At 44.1% G+C, this 22,118-nt stretch overlaps 1 protein-coding gene across 6 annotated transcripts in view; it reads left to right on the top strand.

Annotated features, from left to right (window-relative positions):
- MYO1C (myosin IC) overlaps positions 1 to 22,118 on the top strand; it is a 54,928-nt gene that overhangs the window by 7,223 nt on the left and 25,587 nt on the right. The window contains exon 1 of one of the 6 annotated variants that reach the window (XM_064677375.1): positions 2,697 to 3,078. The exons of 4 other annotated variants lie outside the window; for them this stretch is intronic. Coding sequence is in view for 1 of the 2 variants with exons in the window: in XM_064677374.1 (XP_064533444.1) it covers positions 18,914 to 18,931 (18 nt within the window). In the remaining variant the exon portion in view is untranslated. Of the gene's footprint in view, positions 1 to 2,696; positions 3,079 to 18,689; positions 18,932 to 22,118 lie in introns of those variants that run through there. One more of the 6 variants, XM_064677374.1, reaches the window with a different exon arrangement.

The raw sequence follows: 22,118 nt of genomic DNA, 5'->3' as shown, positions 1-22,118 counted from the left end.
GAGGGAAAATTATTGCACAAAATTATTGTTGGGGTTTTCTAGAGTTTTATTGAACCTTTCAAATTAGAGACCAGAAAGCCTTGCTCTCTGTCCATGCATCTTGTTCTTTTAAATAACAGGTTGTCTTAAACTCTTAGAACTTTTGGAGTCTGTGTGAAATTGCCTCTTGGGAGGGAAAACCACACCTTTGCACCAGGAAGCCAGGAATTCTCTCTCTTGAGAGAACTGGAACTTAGACAGCAAAACAGATGTTTCTTTTGCCTCGTGTAAGTGAGCACTGAAGTTCAGTTGTGAGCAGTTTCCTGCCTCTTCCTGACTATCTGCTGTTCTCTGTTAGCACAGGGTTTTCTCACAGGTGTTACAGGCAGCTTTCCTACCCACCCATTACACCTGTTAAGATTGTAACAGCAGTGTTTGTGTACCTGGTTGGTTTTGGTGACTGAACAAACCATGCCAAGTGCACAGAGTGCAATGTATCATCAGTTCGTTCATGTGGGGGTGAAGTGGGGGCAGCTGAGCATGTCTGACACTCCATGTGAAGGGACAGAAAAGAGGGTTTGGACTTTTAAAATATATTTTTTTAAGCTATTTCAGATCTTCTTTTTGAATTTATGCATTTATGAATTTTGTGGTCAGTTCTCTTTCTTCTCCCTTCAGAACTAGTAAGTACCGTGTAACTGAAAAAATATTGCAACTTGAAAGAGGAGATTCAGAGTAATGTGATTCCTGGAAAAGCATAGTAATGGGTAACAAAGAACTGCTTTTATATCTGTTTTATCTTTCCAAGAATAACCAAAAAAGCACCCATCACATTTCTCAGGTAAACCAAATGCTGCATTTTGACTAGTGTATTCAAAATTATTATTTTCAATTTCTCCTAAATCACAAGCTTTTTTGGACACAGTTTTGTTTGAAAATAGAAAGGAAAACTTAGTCTCGTGTGAAATTGAAGGCAAATACAAAATACGTGACTTGCAAAATCCTTATTTTATTTGTGCATGGATTTGTTTGCTCTTCTGGTTGGGGGAGGGGATCAAAAGCAAGTTCTGCAGGGAAGTACAGAGTGTGTTTTTTGTGTGCCCGACCATAGCACTCTGTGGGAATGCAGATGATATTTAACTTCAGTTTTGATGATCTTCTGCCCAGAAAGCTGGTGGATGGGAACTGGGAACAGCAGCTGATGGAACCATCAGAAAATCTCAGAGCATCTGTGTGAGACTCTGATTTTAACCATTTCAGAATTTCTCGTTTTACTTTTGTACCTCCATTGACACAATCAGCTGTACAGAGCTGTGAGATTCCTGGCAGGATTGGGGTTAGTGAGAGAGCCAGTGTGTTTCCTTGGGCATAAAACTTGTGCTCTTGTGACTGCAAGATATCAGGATGGATGCTGGAGTGTTTCTGGTCAGCTGGGCTTTAGAAGAAGTTAGAGTTTGAATGTACACATCAAGGTGAGACCTTGTTGTTTGCAAAGGGAATTTACAACTTCATAACCTTGAGGGGGTTTGAATATCATGTGCTGGATGAAGGGGTGGGAGTCTGAGAGAAAACCAGAGGCTGAAGACCTGTGGGAGGCCAGAAGGAAAAGTGGAGGCTGAAAAAGAGTGGAAAATCAATAAGAAAAGTAGAAACCAAAAAGGAGTAGGAGGCTAAAATGATGTGGGAGGTCAGCAAGGAAAGTAGTGGCCAAGAAGTGGAGGCTGGAAAAGTTTGAGAGACATAAATGTGTGGGAGACAGAAAAGGTTATGAGGCCAAAATAAGCCTGTATCATAGATCTCATTGATCTTATTTTGCTTTCCCTTTGGTCTCTGCATCCTCCCAAAGTAGTGGATCTACAGATTATTTTGCTAAAGAAAATTAAAGCTCGGCCTTATGAAACTTAGGGACAAATGCTCATTATCTTGGCTCTCATATTATTTCAGTTGGTGCTGAGTTTCAGCACTTACAATTTGGTTTCCAGCAGAAAGCATCTCTCTAAATGCAGATGATGCTTCCTGTTAAATGCTGGCTACCTTAAAATACTGTCCTTTAAGATCACCTAAATGTGTCTCCTCAATCCACAGAAGAAACACCACTCTCATGACTGCTTATGCAGCGATTGGAGAAAGCTGGGAGCAATTTGGGATAATAGAAGGGATAATTTATGCACATTCATGAGGTATTTCTAAACCAGGTGTGTTAAAAGTCCCTTAGAACATTTAAGAAAAACATGTGCTGACATAATGAAGAAGCACAATATCTTTTCTTTTTTGCCTGATGTACTTAGAGAATACATGGGCCAGTGGTTATAGGCCATATATATATATATACACTTGGGTAAAGCTTTCAGATGTTATTTGACTCAAGTATAAACTAATCTGATTGAGGTATTTGTGTCTTGATACAAGGAAGAAGCATAAAGGAAAGGCGAGCAAAAAGAAAAAGAGTCCAAAATGAGCTGCACTTCCTGGAGATTGCTGTAGACAGAGCAGGGGATGGCTGGTGCTGGGAGCCTGGCAGGTAGTGAGTGTTGGGAGCCAGGGCTTCCCTGCTGCTCTGGCAGACTGGTCATGAGGCTTCATGTGAAGAGAAAGAGAGGAAGTGTTGCAAGAGATGTGGTGTTCTGTATGCAAAAAAACTTGCAGCGTGAAGGAGGCTGTTTGATCTCACTCTTCAAACTGAAACCTGACTGGTTGCCAAGTGTCTTGTTTCTGCTCTGAAGTTTCCGGATCTAGGTGGGGACAGGGGAGTTCCAACGGGTAAGCCTGAGTGTGTTTCAAACTGGCAACTGCTGGCATCCAAACCACTTTTCTTAGCCCAGCTTGCACTGGGAGGAAAATTCCGCAGAGTGGTTCCGTGGTTCTGTGTAGGATGGGAATGTGAACTATGTCCAGGCTCACGTCCATGGAACTCCAAAGCCGCGCTCGAGTAACTGTTTACTTTTTTCTGGAGGCTTCAGTTAAGTTGGCTGTTTGTTGCTGAAGGCATTTTTGCTGGAATGCTCCTCGTCTGCCATCTGAATAGGAAGCACCTGTGAAAGGATTGCGGTGCCACCTGAGTGGAAATACAGAGGGGAAGAGGATCAGTGTTACTGCAGGGTGAGTGTACTCCTCTGGGAAGAAATCTTTGCCAAGCATTGTACAAGCAAGCTATTACCTTCCAAGGAAAAATTCAGTTGGGACAAATCTTGCTTTTTATTTTGGATAGACTGGAAAGGTAAATTCTGGTATATAGGTCTAAAAATAGCTGTCAGCTTGGTACCTTGCTGCCTGTTTTCAGCAGCGAACTTCTCTGGTTAATCTGTGTGCTGAACTCTCCAAAGTGCTTTTCAGGCCACACTTTCTGGCCTCAAACAAATTATCTTAATTGCAAACCACTTATCTGAACTGATGGGTAGTTAACACAAATGTGACACAGTGCTCGTTAGAGTAGAAAATCAATCAGTGTTTAGTGTGGGCTGGATTGAGATTTGTGGATTGATAGGGAGTAGGGAGGTTCATTTGGGTCAATAAATGGCAAGGTGATGAGTATGTGAAGTGAGCTGCCCCCCTCCTGTGTGCTTGCAATCAAAGTCCAGCAGCATAGGCCCTCGTTTCTAAGGCACCTGCCAAAAAGTGTCAGTTGTTTGCAATCTTGTTGAATAGCAGAGCAGTGTCTTAGCTCGGCATGTTTCTGCTGGCAGATCGGGTGTGACATGGATCCCCACATGTGTCAGGATAGGTAATTTATAGTGCTGCTTCCCTGCTCATGAACACTGCAGCTGACAGGCTGTAGCCTCTGGTGGCATTCCTGGGCTTGTCCCCGAGGCTGCCGGGGGTGATACTTGTACGTGCATCACTCCTCAAGGTTTTCAGTGTTTGGAGGCACGTGTATGTGCACAGGGGAGGGATGAAACAAGCAGCCAGAGAGTCTTAGAGCTTTATCCACGTCACTCTCCATGAAAAGCCCTTCCTTACGTGTCTGCCAGGAGGATGTATTCCCCCAGTATCTGAAATAAGCTTATACTGACATGAAGTTCTGTTTAGAATCATGGAATGGTTCAGGTTGGAAGGGACCTTAAAGATCATCTTTCCAACTGCCCTGTCATGGGCAGGGGCACCTTCCACCAAACCAATTTAAATTGGTTTCTTTAGTTCTCCACTCCCTGCCCTGTACCTGAAATAGTATCCATTTGACCCTTTGGTGAATGAATTGAAACAAAGTTGGGAGAACAATGATGAAGAAAAAAGTGTTTTCTGTTTGTTTAGTTCTTGAACTGTCTTGTCACAGAGCTGGACAGATCTTAGTCCAAGTGCAGAGGAGGGAGAGGGCCGGGACAAGCACAGCTGGGGCAGAGGATGAGCTGTATCACAGTAATATCAGCTGCCTGGGTCAACTGACAGCAGCCTGAGACTGCACTCTGGCACCTCAGAGGACACTTGCTGTGCTCTTTTCACCTTGGACAAGTGTCTGTAATGTGATGATGTGGGAATGATGGTTTGTGTAACTGTTCTCTTCTTATGCTACCATGCTTTGATCCCTGAAGTCAGTGTCAATGAGGAGAAGTCTGAGTTTGCTAGAAGGTTCTGCAGTCATACTGGGGGACTTTTGTGCTCAGATGTGTGGGCTGATTGGCACTAAAACCTCACAGCATGTGGATGTGGAGCTAGGCCAGCTGTTTGGAACATAAATGGTAATTAGTTGTTTTCTAAATGTTGGCTTTATTAAGATTTACAAACAGAATACACGATCTCCACCCCACTGCTTGTATTGGGGATTCACAAGCTCCAATAGTTATCCTACAGTTAGAGCTCCTAAGAAGTACAGGAACACCTCCCCATGCAGTGCCTGCACTGCTGTGCCCATTAATGTGGGATCAGGTCAGGAAGAGAGAGGCACTGATAAATCCTACCAGGGTACACACGCCTGGACACTGAACCAGGAGAAGCTGGAGTCTGTTCTGCCTCTTGCCAAAACAGCACACAGAGTGTCCAGGGTCCAAAGTGGGGAGAAAAACCCAAGGCAGGGGTGTCCAGTTGGGCACTGATGTCAGTGTGTTTTGCTCTCTCTGGAGCAGATTCACCCCTGCCCCTTCCCAGAGCGTTGCCATCTGTGGAGGGAGGTTGGGAGAGCCAGTGCACTGGAGGGCTGGAGGGAGGATGTAGGGATGCCCACTTTTGCCCTGCTTTTCACCAGCTGTAGAGGTTCAAAGGACTTCTGGGCCCTGTGGGACTCTGACAAGGTGTGTGTGTGTGGCAGCAGGACAAGGTTGCTGTGCTGTGTTATCTGGGCATGACGTGACCGACACAGGCAGGAAGGGTAAGGGAGAAGGAATTAATTTTGCTGCCAAAACCTTTCGTGCGAGGGGTTGGATCTGGGCTGTGAGCCCACTCTGGGCATACATGCAGGTTCCTGCAATTTGTAGCTGCTGTTGCTGTCACCACCAAGTAGTGGCACCCAAGTAAACAAAATTTAGGAATGCCATCCTGCAATGGAGACTTCAAGAGGCTATTTCGAGATGGAATTGAAGCTCCGTGTGATTTAGTGAACTGCAGCCTCATTGTGAGGGTAAAAGGCAACCAAAAGTGGTTTGAACTGGAATTCTTTATTGTTGCTAATGCTATAGTGGGCAGCTGGATTAAACTGTTTTGGAGCTTTACTCCTTTTTGATACCATATCAGCACCCTGGGTAAAGAGGCTTCACAGCCAGCTGTCACCCAGCAGGTGAGGTGGAGCAGCAGGGGCAGTAATGGGTTAGCACTTGGATAAGTGAACTTTGGAACAGTGGGGTTCAGCCTTGTGGCTACCTGCATGTACCTACCTACTACTGTGACCCATCAGCTGTTGCAGGAATTCACAGGAACGTGGAATTTGTCAGATCACCAGACAAGTGTGTGCTGCCTGTCACACACACCAGGAATCCTGAGAATGTGAAGGACTCTCAAATTCCAGTTCTTTATGTCCCTTCCCCTCCTCCTCTTGGGGCTAGTGGAAGCAGGAAAGGAGGTCAGGCTTGAAATACAGAGTCAAAGAGGAGGAATTTGTGGATGTATAGCAGATAACGACCATCAGTCACTGTACTTTGCCACTCCCACTCCCCCCTCCTTTGTGGAAAGTGTGATTAAAGCCAGCCGCTCCACCCTGGCTGTCTGAGCCATACATCCAAGCACAAATGCCAGATTCTCTTCATTCCAGGCTGCTGACTTCAAGAAGGACTTGCTCTGACAAGCTGGAAATGAGGGCTGGCAGCTTCGTCTGCAACTCAAAGGCTTTATCTCTCTTAGACACTCTTCCTACCATTTCCCACAAACACTGCTCTGCTGGTAGGAGCTGTTGCACACAGAGGATCCATCAGGCACTTATGAATAAAGCCTTACCTTGTGTAACTCTCCTTAGAACAGGCAAGGAAGAACTCATAAAGCCGTTGGCACCGGGCCCACAGCAGAGCTTGCTCTCCTTGTGCTTCAGCCTCATTATTTGGGGAGCGGTAGGAAGAGTCAGCTCAACCTTTGATTCTCTTGTCCCCTCCTAAGCACTGGTGTTCTTTGCTTCACAAAAGTCCTACAGTCCAGCCTTCATCTCCCACTTGGAGCATTTCCATCAGCTGATGATGCCTCCATCTCCAGCTTCCACAGCATATTTCTATGGTTCATCACCTTGGCCTCTCTTTCCACCCTGGATTCCCACCTTCACTTCTTCCCCACTTCTCCACGGTGAGCACGAGTTCTTTGACTTCTAGGATTGTTCTGGCTGCACCAGCAGCTGCTGTTTCCCTGATGTTGCCTCCCAGCATTGTTGCTTCACTGCTGCCTCTGCTCCCTGACGGATGCCAACTGTGTCCACCTGTTCGGGTTGTTCAGCATGTGTTTTAAGCTGCCTGCTTCTGCTGCATATGCAGTCCTGCACTTGGAATATTCATACTCCCTGACCTATCTCAATCAGTTGATGAACTCAGCCTTCAATAAATGCTTTCCCAGAGTGAAACCTGTTTCAGAGATGTAAAAATGGTTCTAGAGAGCATTCTGTGCTAGCAAGTGCAAGATGGCAAAACTCTTCTTTGATTGCTGGTTTTGTTTCAGAATCAGAGCAAGTACATTTTTACATTTACATGAAGTATTTAACATGTGAAATTGAGATAACTTTAAGCTTGATGCAGTAAGGTGTGCACCCTGTTATAAAAACTTATCATAAATCAAATTTGAGTATTCATTATGGTTGTGACATGATTTCTGCTTAAAAGGGTATCTTTGATGTCATCATCATATTGCTTCAGAAGCAGCTTGCCAGTGTTATTTTAGGTTGTGGAGGGTGTGTGCCTGTCTATAGTTTCTAAAAACCATAAGACCAGTGTCAAATGTCTGCCCAGTACTTCACAGATTTCACAACTGGCTGTTAGTAGACAAAACTTTTTTTGTCTGATTTTTGGGTGAGGGCTGTTATCACAGGGCCTTGACTTACAGCCCTGTAACTAACCACGTTGAGCAGAAAAGGGATGCCACTATTCTCAGCTCCTAAAGCTCTCTCCTGACCGTGGGCCTGTGCTTTTTGGATATTGTATGAGAAAAGATTGGTGAAACAGAAGCTCCAATATCCCTTTATCAAGGTTAATACATGCCCAGAAGTCCAGAGCAGCGATATAAGAGAATTAGAGTCAGTGTTGTTGCAGTGAGGATTTTGAACAAGAAGCCTCATGAAGTACCCAAAGCATTTAACCACTGTGTTTTATTCATCCTGGAGCAAGTGTAATTTAAAGTGACACCTCTATAATTGATGAAGTATCTTTTTACCATTTGTTTAATTACCAGTTTCAGTGTCTAGAAAGCGGCGGATCAATAATTTACAGTGATGAGCTTCCCTGTGTCTCTCTTCTTCTACTTCAGCCGTACAAACAACAGCTCCTGAAACAAACCCTCAAGTTCTGGTGCTTTTCTTTAGGTGTTATAAGAGAGCTTAACCTGTTTTCTTGCCACAGGTGCACTCCAACACAAGTGAAGGTGATGGCAGAGCTTGCACTGACCTCAGCAAGGCAGGGATAATCTAGGGCTTGCCCTGCATAGTGGATGAGCTCTCAGCTTTTTGCAGCTTCTCTCATTGTTGTGGAGTGATGAAGGCTGGGCTCATGTTGTAGCTGTAACAGAGAACGATGCTGCCCTGGCAATATGAGTTAGAACAGAACATTTAAGCAAAGGAACCTGCTGTCTGTGGTTTGTACGTATTTCTTACATTATAGGGTTTGATACCATGTGTTGGCTTTTGTATGTGAAGTACCTATTCTTGAGACTCTTGGACACTTCTTTAAGGTTAGATCTCAGGTTCTGTCGCGGTCCTGCAGCACTTGCTCTCCCCAAGGGGACCTACAGAAAATATACCTGTCAAATCAGAGGAAAGAAAGTGTTTCCTTCCCAGTGGGATAGGCCTTCTGACAGTTCCTGTTGTGGTCCTGGCTCCTCACACACCACCAGAAGAGAAGATCTAAAGATATGCAATTTCCATGAGATCTCCAAATCTGTGCATTTCTAGCAGGATGTGCCCTTATGTGGAAAGGACTCCCACCTACTCAATACCTTCTGCCTTTTTGAGGATGTGCTCTTTATCTGCATCAGCACAAGTGGATGCTTTCCTGTCTCTGACTCTTAAGGGTGCCAGTCCTCATCTTCTGATGGAGAACAGGATGCTGTGGGACAGTTGGTGTTTCTGGTAATGTTACCACTGTCAGTTCCTTCAGGATCTCTCATTTGAGGTGGAGATCACAGCCCAGAAGCTTTTGCTTAAACAGTAGATGTAAAGGGCCACGAGGAAGATTCCTCGGCCTGGGACCACCTATAGTGTGCCTCAGCAGGGTTTGTGTAGTTTTGAACCACCCAATGCAGGACTATGAGTAAATCAGACAGAGAAAGAAAAAGGATTTGGACCTAACCACAGCTGGGGAAGGAATGTTTCCATTCTCTGCATCGCCCATGTTTATCCAGATGTGGAACATGCATTCCTGAGAACCACAAAGGGATGGACTCCCTAATTATTCTGTAGTGTCTTTGTTTCTGATTAAGTTGATGTTGCTGATAATGCAGAAAGTCTTGAAAATGCAATGAGAAGGACAAGGAAGTTCTCCCGAGTGAGCAGGGGGCTGAAACTCTTCCTTGGACATGAGCTATTCCTTACAGTCCAAAGGGTGCTAAGCTGCAAGCCAGTGGTTTATTTATTTATTTATTAACATCAATGTGATTACTACTTCTTTTACTTTAAAAAAAAAATTTGATTTAATGTAGTTTTGATTCAATAGGAATATACATTTTTAAACTGTTGGAAAACAATATTCTGGATTGTTTGATGAGTACCAGCTGATGCAGGTGGATGTGGGATATCCTTCTGAAATGCTGGCTGTATTTTCCAGGCAGCCTGGAATATTTTTGCCAACGTGATGGCAACTCATCATTCCCTGTGTACTGTTAAGTGATGATATATCTATTTTAGGGTAAAAATGTCTTCACAAAAGCGTTGAAGACTGTTCGCTGTGGGCTCTTTGGGGTGCTGTCAGAGCAGTCAGAAGGAGATTACCTCACACAATACCCTTCATCTGGTGGCTTTTCCCCTCCTTTTCAGCAGCAGCAGGACAGGCAGGGGAAAGGGAAGCAGCTCAGACATCAGCTGCAATATCATCTGCCCACGTGCTCCAGGCGGTCGCCAGCCCTGGAGCCTGACACGCTGCCAGGGCCAAGGCTGCACTGCCTGCCTGCTTCCCTCTCCTCTGCTTTTGGAAACTGCTCAGCCCCTTTCTTTTAGCATGATCTGGAACTTCTTTAGATCGCTGAATATATTTATTTTGGGTTCATGATCTAGTTTTACTCCAGACTGTTGATGAAACTCGCCCCTTAAACTTTTCATAGGGGACTCATGCCATCACAATAAATGTAAAATGCTCTTTGTTCCCTTACAAAGAAGGGTTTGAAAGAAGTTCAGTATCATGTGTGCCCCTAATAGTTTTATTAGAATTTATTTATAACTTTTCACTGTCCCAAAATAACTGCCTGCCTTGGGCCTCAGGCCAGTAAAGTCAGTTTGGGACAGAGTCAAAAAGAAAAAAGTGGTGGAAGTACAAACTGTGCCTGTAAACTCTTCACTTATAAATCATCAAATTAAAAACTGCTCCACTTGTTTGAATGTTTAAAGCATTGAAAATGCCTTTTTTTCTGGACTCACAGGACTTGCCTCTACTTAGTAACTTGTAGTTTGCTTACAGCACTGCTACGTTTGCATTAAAAAAGGGTCACACCCAGAAGGAAAATAAGAACTTGTTACTCCCAGGTATCACCAACTCCTGGCATCAGGATGGAGTGTTGCAAGAATACTTGCAGATTGCTGTTTCTTAAGGAACCTATAGATATTACATGGAACAACCTATGAGAGATGCAATTGTACCAATACAAAAAATTGCTCGTAGCACCATTTCCCTGAATTTCGGGTACAGATTACACTGAAATATCACAGAAATTATGATATGTACATCTTCATCCTACTATAAACTCTCCATACTAGGGATTTGGCTATTACAGTAACAGGATTAGGATTAGTTAGTTTTTGGGGCATCACTCATGTACAAACTATTTCATAAAAAACTCTCAGAATTTAAGGAAATATGTTCCATATGTGATCCTCTTTCCCATGCTTTTCAGGAAAGTATGAATCATTTGACCTTTATTTTTCTGACATTGGAAGCTTGAATATCCTCATAAAATCTAGATATTACCTCTGTTCCAGTCTCCATATAATAGAAAATTCATGGGTTTGGCAATAAACTAGGAGTTCACAATAGCTTTATTCAGTCCTGGTGAAAAGGAAAAGCTTCACATTGACTAAAAGAAACAAGTTCATTTGGCTATTTTGGAGGGAGGTATTTCCTTTTTAAACTTTTTTTCACAGTACCAATGATCTGGGTCTGGGTGTAGTTTGTTTTAATGCAAAACTGCATTGCTGAAAGTTGTCCATTAAAAGAAAAAAGGGCAGCATAGGACAAGTCAGTCAAATTTAGTTGTTTCCTATAAAGCAATCTGATATAGTAGGTAAATTGGGTATTTGGAGCTCTGTAAAATGATGTGTGTTGGCACAGTTAAGAATAATGTCATTCAGGTGGCCTTCCCTAGGTTTCGGATTTAACCCACTAAAGAAATTAAAGTAACTTAAACTTACTGTTTTAGTGTCAGCAGTTCTAAACAGACAATTCCTATATTTAGAGGAGAATGTTGCAATCATCAGTGATGGCACAGGGGAGACTTGGGATCCTGACAATACATCAGTAGGAGTGGTTGAACTCTGTTTTCAGGCTGCCAGTCTCATACCTGCAATTCTTCTCACTTTTTAGAGCCAAGACAAATAACTTATTTCTCCTGGAGCAGATTTTGAAACTAAACAAACAACTTAGTGACTGCATCCTTGGAGTTGGGATGAAAAATAAATAGAGAAGGCAACAGTCTTTAGGTCCAGGCTTAAAGCTGAGACTTCGTACTGACTTAAATCCACAGGGAGCTAGTTCCCAAAAATGTTTTTTTCTAAATTTAACTTTCAGATGCCACTGACCACAAGCCATACCAGCACAGGCCATCTTTCTGAATTGCTTTATAATTGTTATGGAGCGACTGTTACATGAGACCAGAGGCATAAGAGTATTTGATATAAGCGCTTTCTTGTAGTTGTTTTTCTCCAAGAGTCACAACCGTTTGTTTTTACTGGTTCTGAAAAAAAACCTGCCTGTTGCCTGCACTTGTTTTCCCCTCTCGTTGTGCAGTCAAGGATGTGAAGTCTTTAGCAGGACAAAAATTAAAGGTCAGTTTAAAAATCTTCAGAAATCAAGATGTCCCTAAAGATAAGTCCAACGTGAAACATCCTCTTGGCACAGAATTGCTACATGCCCTGGAAAGCTTAACACACCCTTGAGTGCACACCCTTTTTTGGCCAGGTATTATGGGGACAAGGGCCAGGTGTGAAGAACATACCTGAGAGCCTGGTTACACTGGAGCAATCCTGTGGAACAGTGGAGGGAATTGGAAATCTCAGCCGTGCTCTCCTGGGGGCTGTGAGTGTTCTGCTGTCAGACTCTGCTTTACTGTCTCATCAATGAGCCTTTCATAAGGGCAGCCTGGGCTGTCTTTTTAAGGCTCTCAGCCTGACTTTGCTGTGGCAAAGTGACCATTGCAGCTCAAGGAGGTCTCACCAGCTGACAGGAAAATGTTGGCTGGGATTTGTCCTCACGTTCCACTAGGAGCTGTGTTTGGAGACAGACGTAGGATGTAGCAGGGCTACACATACAAAATTGTTTGTACATTTTGTCATAAACATCTCTTGCTGTCAGGGGAAAAAAAAAAAAAGTCTGGGTGATAAATCTGTCTAGCAATTTATATTGTGCTCGTTTCCGTGGCAGCTCTGGGACTGTGTCAGACTGTGTTTGCTCAGCAAGTGTCCCTGCACTGGGAGCTCAGAGCTCCTGGCCTTTTCCAAAGACAAAGCAGAGATGGAAAGATACCCCTTGCTGGTGATCACAGGGAAACATTCCAGTTCCATCACTTTATCCAAACCAGGCCTTTGTGAGCATCGTTGTAGGAACTCCCTTTCATTTGTATAAGAAGGAGGAAAGTCTGTCTGTCCTAACTGGGCTTGCAGGTTTTGCTGAAGGGATGGTGAAAGTGTGTGTTGGAGCTACAGCTCAACACAGGTCCCTCTTGGCAGCCTGCTGGGACATTCACAGCTGCTCTCTGCAACTCTTTGCTGCTGAAACTGTTGGCCTGCAAGACATGAACGCCTACAGTTCTATGGGAATGCTTGGAAAATGAAGCTGAATGGCTCTTTCCACAGGTGCCCAATATCTTCACAGTTTAAAACTGTCCAGTTCACAAAATGCAGCAGCAAACCATTGTGCCCCTTGGATCTCTTGCCCAGGAAGGGGAGCTGTCAGCCTGCCTTCTGCATTAGCACTGCCCATGTCGTGCTTCAGGATGTGGCTGTGTCTTTTCCTGCCCTTTCCGTGTCAGAGACGTGCTCAGCCTTGCTTTGCAGGTGTTGTTTTGTAGATTTAAAAGTCTGTCTTTTTTGTGCCGTGAAAAAAAGCAAGGGCACGACAGAAGAAGGACATAAGGACACAGCAGCTCTAATTTGTACATTTAGTTTCTATTTTGGGCTGTGGGAGAGGACTCTGCTCAGCAGAGGAGTCACAGGTTAAATGCTGTCCCTCTCTGTGGAGGGGAGCCCTGGGTCACCCTGTGTGAGGAGCCCTGCTCTGCCCCTTCTGTCCCTCCTCAACACTCCTGTCCATCCTTCTCTTCCAGACTGCAAACAGTTTAGTGCTGATCTGGCCTTATATAGTAATTTCCTATTATTAGAAACATTTCCTTGGGATCTTGCTCAGGGAGTAGCAGAGGGAAATCCTGTTTCCTCCATCTAACATGCAGGCAAAGCACCAGTGTTCACTCTTTCCTTATCTAGTGTGCATGGAACAAGAAGTTTTTGTTATGATATGCTTTCCAGTCTTAAGCCCTTTCTAACACTAAGCCTCTTTTCAGAAATGCAGGAAAAGAAATGAGAAGGAATAGGAACTGTCAGTGTGAGCTGTAAAGTGTTGTCTACAGCTTGTATGGTCCCTGTTCTTTTATATCATCTTTTTATATCATCTTTATTTCATCAGGTTTCCTTGTCTGATGCTTTGGAAAACCAATTCTCTTTTCGTGTTGCTTTGTGTGAAAAGTGGTGTGCTAGGATATTTCACCTGAGTGTGCCAGGGATGGGAGAGAGCCAGTGGCTGTGTTAAAAACAAGGAACAGCTTTTAATTAAGGAGGGAGAAGGTTTTGTTCTGCGTGCAACGAGAACGTGTTTTGAAAGGCGAGATTGGTCACTGAAAGCACAGAGATATGCACAGGCTTTGAACACTTAATTTTTCCTGTGAAAACATTTTTTCCCCTTAAAAGGAAGATGTAGGTCCTGCCACTGGGAGTGACTGTTTGGAAAGTCAGTCGGGAGGAATGCACATGAGCTGAACTGAGTCAGGCTGTTTGTATTAACAGCTCCCTCCGAGCTGCTCTTGGTGCTCTTGCCACAGACACTGCAGGGGAGCTGCTTAAAATGATCCTATCAAAGCACGGGCAGAGCAATCAGAGGGAATTAACTGTTGTTTTTAAACTTTGCTGTTGAAGTTAGTGCAACAATTACTGTTGGAATCAGGATGGGCAGAGTGTGTTTGTAAAATCAGCTGAAGAGGTGACCGGTCTCCCAGCCCCATAAAACACCGACGTAACACGCGTGAGCAGGAGCAGCCACAGGCATGAGACAAACTGGCATCACATTAAGGGCATCTGGTAATTATAAAGTGGGACTTTGTTCTGATGGTCACTGTCAAAGCCAGTCATCCCTTTCTGTTTCACTGGTTCAGCAGAAAGCAGCAACAAGGAAAATTTATCTTAATTTGTTAGATTAACCCAGTTTCTGTTTTCGCTCACGTCACAGACCCAGAATTATTGTGTGTGTGCGAGAGCCATAACTAAATACGAGCCCTGCGTATGTGCTTTTTAATCTGCTGCTTCTCAAACACATCCATCACCAGGAGCATCAAAACAGTGAACAGCCCTCGCAGAGAAAACGTAGGAATCCAAGGAGAGGTGTGCATCTCCATCTTCATTTTTTGTAATATTCCTTTTTTGTTATTTATTTGTGAGTGTGCTTGGGAAGAAAAGACGTTTCGTGTTCTCACTGCCGAAGCTTCTTGGAACAAACAAAACCAGTATTGACAGTTTTAGGCATTATAAAAGCATAAATTAGAATCCAAAATAATAATCTAAATATTCTTTGTCTTCTGGTTTTTGAACCCTTTTGGCCACACCTCACGTGTTTTTAAGGTTTTGTCTGTAATCCTGCAAACACAGTCACACAGAATCGGAGAATTCAGTCATGAAGTTTGCAGTAAAATTAAGGAACTTTCACCATCTTGAAACACCTTTTGAGTGAGTATAATGGACTTTTGATTTAACCTTTCTAGGTGTGCGGTTTCATAACTGGCCAGGAATGTTGTCTCTCCAGGGACCAATGTCCTGTGTTCAAACTTGTGTTCCTGACCACTTGTTTGGAGCACAGCTGGCTGCTGTCCAGGTGGGGAAAGAGGAGATGCATTAATCCAGATAAAAACAGGGTAGAATCCAGACAATTCTTAGCAGAACTAATGATATGGGGAGGAGGTTCTGCCTTGTTATCAAGGCTGTTACAATATTTAGCATTGGCTCTTTGGCAGGGCATTGATTTACCCAGTTATCCTGCAGTCACATGTTCATCCTTTGCTGGAACAGGGCTTTTTTCCTAAGCAGTGGGATACATGTCCTTCAGAACCTTCAGTTTCTTCTATAGGGTGTCTTAGGAATGTGAGGCATTTTAATCAGTTTTGGATCAGTGTAATCTGGACAGCAGGACGTGGGTGACAGGTTAAGTTTCTATTTTTTGGTGAAGATGTTCCTCTGACCTGTGAGAGGAAGGGCTCTCGAATTCCTGGCCTGTTTAGGGTGGTTTCTTTCCCATGGTATCTTTGCCAAGTGCTTTCTAATTATGGAATGCGTGTGATTCTGTAGTTCTTTTGCAAGGCAGAAATAATGAATATTATAAAAATCCAGAAAAAAAAGGCTGAAAGATGAACTTGACATCTTTTGCTTTTGGAATAATGTAGATGTGATCCACGCTGATTTTTGAGTAGCGTGAACCCAAACCAGCATCTTGTACCTCCAGAGTTCTATTGTGCAGTGCAATCTGCACAGCACAGGGAAAGACTGGTTTGTTGATGTTGGTTTCATGAGGCCAAACTCTTGTTTTATTTGTCAGCAGAGCCACTGCTTGTGGGTGTAGCTCAGCAAGTCCCGCTCGGCTCTGGGAGCCTGTCGGAGCAGGGCTGACAGGAAAGGTTTCCAGTCCCCTTGCTTTGAATGTGGAATTGTATGCAGGGAATCAGCTGCTTATCAGCACCGAGCAGAGCAATCCCAGTGCTCTAATCCAGGGTTTATATGAGTCACTTCTAACTGGTGAGGCCTGGAAAACTTGATTCATACCTCTGCCTGTAGTTGCCTGTTGTAGTGATCCAGACCTTGCCAGCCATCCTCAGCAGAAATCACAGACAAGGGCTGGGCTCTGCTGCTGGAAAGGAAGAGTCTAGTTTTATCACCTTAATAATCCAGGATCAAGATCTTTTAAAGTAAAATTATGCTGGTTATCTCTGCTTTCCAACTATTTTTTTCCCCTCCTAATTTAGGCTAACCCACATGGAGGAGTGTTTTCCTCGCCAACAAAAGCTGGGCAGTGGTTTGACTGCAGAAAAAAGCATTTTGAGTAAAGGTCTTGCCAGTGAATAAATAAATAAAAGGGTTTTCCTGCATTTAAAAAAAAAAGCCAAGGGAACTGTGTAAAAAATGTACTTCTAAATATTGGGCTGTTGTATATTCTTTTCTTATGTGGCATTTCAGTGATGTGTTCTGAGAAGTGTTAGGAGATGTAAACTAGGGGAAAGGAAGTTGCTTACATGAAGATAACTCTGCTAATACTTAAAATTGCAACAGGACTTTTACTGACTGTTTGGCTACAACTAGATGGATTTGAGGAGTGATGGTGGAGCACTGACATTCTCCTCCTGAAGTTTTAGAGCCACCAGGCCACAGCTTTAATTATACCTGGAAAACTCCTGGCTCAGGGCTCACCATTATGATTCAGTAATGGCTGATGTGGCTCAGTTTGGGAAATACAGCTTGTATTGCCTTTGATCTTACCTGTGCTCCTGCACTTAGATGGGCTTGGAGTATTATTATCCATTTCCTTCAGTGTTCTGACAGACCAAAGCTAAACCCACCTCTGAAATGTGTCCTGAGGCTGCCTCTGTTAATAACTCACCCAACTGATTGATGATAAGTGAATAAAAATCCTGCCAAACTGTTGTTGTGCAAGCACTGAGAGGTCCTGCGAAGGATTTTCAAAATGGAGTGTGGTGAGGGCAGAGGAGCTGGTGGCTCCCCAGCGCTCCCAGAAGCCAAACTCCATCACAAATCCTTGGCACATTCTGCCTGTGCCAGATGACACCCACGGCAGCAGTGTGGGATCTCTGGGATCGATGCCTTGGGCCAGAGCTAATTAGAGGGGAGTGCTGCACCCAACCACTGACAACATCTGCTACGTGTGCTCGGTTTTAAATAGCCTCCTGTGTGAGTAGTGGCCGTGCAGGGCCTTGTAGTGCTTTGCTTGGAAGCTTTTTAGCTTTTTGCTTTAAGTCTTTTTAGTTTAGAGCTCGACTTTACCCTTTCTGTAACAGAACTTGAACAGGATGCATTTTGATAAGAAGGAGAACAAACAAGCAAACAAACAAAACCCCTTTTAAGCAGAGCTGACTGCAGGTGGTGCCAGTCATGAAACATCAGCAGTTAAACTTGAGAATGATTTCATGGCTCTGCCTGTTCAATGGTTAGAGAATCTGCCTGACAGCCCATAATGTGAACTACCTGGAACACCTGAAGGGTGGTACCCTTTGGCTGGGCTTTGTAACAGATCTATAGCTTTATTTGCTAGACTTTTAATTCATTTTACTATGACTACATAGCTTAGTCCATTGAGGAACAAAATAATTAATAGAATCATAGAATAATTTTAGGTTGGAAGGGACCTGTGGAGACCTCTGGTCCAACCCCACTTCCAAGCAGAGCCAGTTTAGATCAGGTTGCTCAGGCATTGTCTGGTTGAGTCTTAAATATCTCCAAGGATGGAGTTTCACAACTTCCTGGGCCCCCTATTCCAGTATTTGACAGCATTCACTGGGAAAAAGATTTCCCAATAACTCACTGGAATTTCCCTTCTTCCAGCTTATGTCCATTGTCTCTTGTTATTTCACTTTCCACCTAATGCTAGCAAAGGTTGTATGTACAGTATTTTTGTCAGAATGCTCATATCTCTGAAGGGGTGGGGTGGGGTTTTTCACACTCTTGGTGTAGCTGTGGCCATAAGTAATTTTGTGTGAGACCAAACTGATGGGCTCAGAGACAGCAAAATGTGCTGCCTGTGTTTGCAAGGGCTGGGGACTGAGGGCAGCAGTGGCTGGAGTGTGTCCTACGAGAAGGGTCTTACTTGGTAATGCAGGTTATTTTGAGATGGGGACCTCAAGGACCTCCATACACAGCGTGTGGTTTTTGGGGGTGGATGCCTCAAAATTTATCTGGAATAAATTACTGCTGAGCCATTATGCTAAAGCCAGGCTGGACAGGCCCTGGAGCAACCTGGTCTGGTGGAAGGTGTCCCTGCCCATGGCAGGGAATTGGAATGAGGTGATCTTTAATGTTCCTTCCAAACCAAACCATTCTGTGATTCTAAGCCCTTACAAGGGCCGACAAGGCAAACTACATCCTACCCCTGGATGCTTTGTGATCCTTTGATTTGCTGAGAGGGTGATTACAAGTATAATTTTAAGTCCAGGGGTTTTACTGTGGTTGGGGTGAGTTGGGGGTGGGGTGGGGAGCCCTCTCCATGCTGCTGTTTCAGTACAATGACTTGCTGTACCGGAGCATATCCTGTCTGTTTGCCGTGGTCTGTGTGCTGGGCTCTGCACCAGGTTTTCCAGCGCCTGTGATTACTTTTCTTTCCGTTTTTCCCTGTCATTGGGCAGCGGGAACTCCGCAGGCAGAGCACAGCTGACTTCTCTTGGACTGCCTCTCACGGTCTGTGCACGTCGGTCTCTCCTCGTTGGGAGGGGAGGAGAGTTCTTCGCCTTCTCCTTGGAAAACGCCCTCTCCAGGATGCTCCAGTAGGAGCTGGTGGGAGGGAGGGAGTTCTGACTGCACCGAAAATGTCATGAAAAAAAAAAAAAAGGCAACTGACAGAAGAGAGAACTTGTCCTCAGATTGCTGCTTTTTGCAGCAGCGTAAACTAAGTGTCTGCAAGTGCTGCAGGAGCTGCAGGAGGCAAAAATGAAGTTCAGAGGCGGGGTAAGATTTATTTAACTCTTCTGGTGGCTTCACAGCTTTCAGATGTGTATCTGCTCTGAGAAGAAGGGGGAGATACGTTTTTGGGGTTTCAGGATGTAAGTGAAATGCTTCAGCCTGCTTTGCAAAAGACCCCTTCACTGGAAAGGTATGTGAAAGGAGGTGAAATGGGATTAAAAGTGCCAGGAAATACCTGCTTGGAGGAGGAAGCCAAGGTGAGAGTTGAGAAAGTGGGAAGAGAGGGGGAAAGTTGTGCTCTTAGCTAGGAGAGAAGAAAGGGTGGAGCTTTTTCTTGGGTGGAAGGGGTATGAGGATGGGAAGGTGCCGTCCTGGGGTTGGGCTCTGCTCCTGCCCTGCCCAGGGACCTGGGCTTCTGTCTCTGTCACTGCCATCCTAGGGAATGGCAGGAAGTACCTGCTTAAGGACTCGCTGCTGCTCAGTTCCTCCAGGAATTTACTTTAGGAAAACTTTGTCCATGTTTTAGCAGCAACCAGAACGCCTGGCTCTGTGCACTGCATCTGCTGCAGCAGGACAACCTCGGGAGCTTGGGAAAATGAATTTGTGGCAAAAGATTGGGAGGACTAGCATTGTTACCTGGAAAAAGAGATGAGTAGGAGAGGAGGAAAAAAACCCACACATCCAGCAGTGCCACAGAGAAAGCAGCTTGTGAGTTCCCTTTTCTGTGTTGTAGCTTAGGAAGAGGGACATTCAGTTAAGTTAAAAGTTGCCAAAGAGATGCAAAGATTATTTTCATACAATGTATAATTGGGCCACGGAATTCACTGACTGTGGAAGATGTTGAGGTCAAGAATGAGGGAATGTTACAAAAAAGTGTGTGGACTTTTTGCCTGCTCAAGGCTTTAATTGGTAAACTTACCAAATTTAGGAAGAGAAGGATTGAAAGCGTCACGTCTGTAGATTTAAGCAATTCTCTGTTGAAGGTGAGTTAGCATGGGGCTGGAATATCTCATACCTGCTCTATCCAGAGATCCTTGCATGTTTTCCTGCATAGTCTGGTGTTGACCACCACCTGAGAAAGGGTCTTAGTGATGAAGGGAAGGGGACAGAGCTGTTGGAGGACCTGCTGAGTCCCTCCATACAACAGCACATCCAGAGGTGGAGATGACAGGGATTGAGAGGCCTGTGCTTGGATTTCTATTGGCAAGGGGGATGCTGGAGGCAGGAAACCTTCATACAGCTGTGGGCATGGAGAAAGGTTGTCAGATGTGATAGGTGAGAGTGTGATAGGCAGAGGTGTTGTCTGGGGTGGTGCTTGATGTTCTCCGAGGGAACATGTGGGTGTGGAAGTGCCCTTCACGTGCCCCGGGAATGCACGGGAGTGCTTGTTCTGTTTGGAAAGTTTTACTGTCTTTGAAAGACATCGTGGTCTGAAATGGTTGTGTGGGGTGTGTGGAATCCAGTAGGGAAGGGGGGAGGGCAGAGTGCTGCAAGAGTGACAGGGTGAGCCCTGTGGTGTGGGCAGTGAGGGACCAAGTGCGGCAGTGACCGGAGCAGAGAACGGGGGTGCAGGGGGTACCCCATTGCTGCAAGGGGCACGTCCATCCCTTGGCTCTTATCTGTGGGATAGCATCTGAGTTGCTGCCCCCACTCACCTGCTCACTCTGATCAGCATCAAAACTCACTTGCAAGGGCAACAAGCTGAGGTTTTGCATTTTTTTGCCTTTTTTTTTTTTTTGTTTTGATGCTGTTTGTCTTCTGAAGCTGCTGTGGGATGCACAGGCCTGTGGTCACAGGTAGTACTGCCAAGCAAACTGTCAGCAGCAGCATCTTGTAACCAGCAGCAGCTTGTGTCCTCTGCTCAGGAGCAAAAATGTCAGCTCCCTAAATATAGAAATTCAGTGTATTTGCTTTTCCAGCCCCGGTGATCTTTCTGGTTTGCCCTCGTTCATTTTTCGTACTGCTGTTTTATATTTAGCCTGTTGATTGAAATATCAACCTTTCCCCTCTTAGAGGTAAACATTTTTCCTCTCCTTCAAATCAGTTCTTACAACTACCTTTTCCTTTTCACTGCTAATTGCTTCTCTTCCTACCTTATCCCCCTGCAAAGTAAAATGTAGAAAATATAATTATGTTATTAACATTGGACAAATGATATCACCTGCTTACCATGCATATCTCTGTGGCTTTGTTTTGTTTCTGGCCCATTATAATTTGCACTTTTAATTTCCATTGGAGCTCCTTAGATGGATTCTTACTATTCTAAATCTTGCAGATGTCAAGTGTCATTGATTAATGTATTGAGTCACAATTAATTACAGCAACATCTGCACCCACCATTACTGTTTTTCTAAAGATTAAATTTTACATTCATGGTTGTAACTCCCCACGTCCTACCTGCATTTGATAAATACTTAAAATGATTCCCACAATGTGATCCATTGCTCATATTTCTTATTCTGCTTTGCATTTTAGGGTGAGAGATTAAATGACTCTGTAGGTTGGAAAGTGAGGGAGGCAGAACTTTAACTTTGAGGTAGTTTGCTATTGAGGATATAACAAATCTTTGTGAGAGCAGAATAAACTGGCTTCCCCTGTATTTCCAATTATTTTAGGTTTTAAAGTGTTTCAATTTGTCCCTACTTAAAATATGGAGGACTTCAAAATAATTACAAGAATTAGTCAAGGATGTAGCATTTCTATTTCTTTAATACAATTTTTGAATGGTGTATCCCGTAGTTAAATCCTTCCAACATCTGGTTTAGGATGGGAAGGGAAGTATCAGGGAGGGAGAACCAGGTTCTGAGCATGGCAAGTGCTCCCTGACTCCAGACATTCCATTGTTGGTGATGTATTGCTCTAAAACAAGCAAAACTAAAATGTTATTCTGCTATAAATGGTCCTTGAGTGGCAGCTGCTGACATGGTAACTTTTTTTGCAAGTTAAAGTTGTTTCCTTTAACTCTGCTGGTCTGTGTTATCAGAGTCATTACCTGGTTTTGATCCCAATCCCTCTGACAGTTCTGATTTTCTCAGGCTGTCTTCTGGGAAATCAGTTAAAAAGCAAAATAAAACATTTCCTTCTGTTATTTAATTTTTCCAACTAAACAAGCCAAACATGTGTCATATAAATAATTAGCTCAGCTCAGGTGGCTTCAGAACGGGCAGACAAATCCATGTGGTTGGTTGCAGAGGATTTTTATGGGAGAGCTGGAGCTGCCTATCTGGGAACC

Source organism: Pseudopipra pipra, chromosome 21 (assembly GCF_036250125.1).
Source record: "Pseudopipra pipra isolate bDixPip1 chromosome 21, bDixPip1.hap1, whole genome shotgun sequence".
Classification (NCBI taxonomy): domain Eukaryota; kingdom Metazoa; phylum Chordata; class Aves; order Passeriformes; family Pipridae; genus Pseudopipra; species Pseudopipra pipra.
Note: the sequence above shows the minus strand (reverse complement) of the source record. Positions and strands in the feature narration are given on the sequence as shown.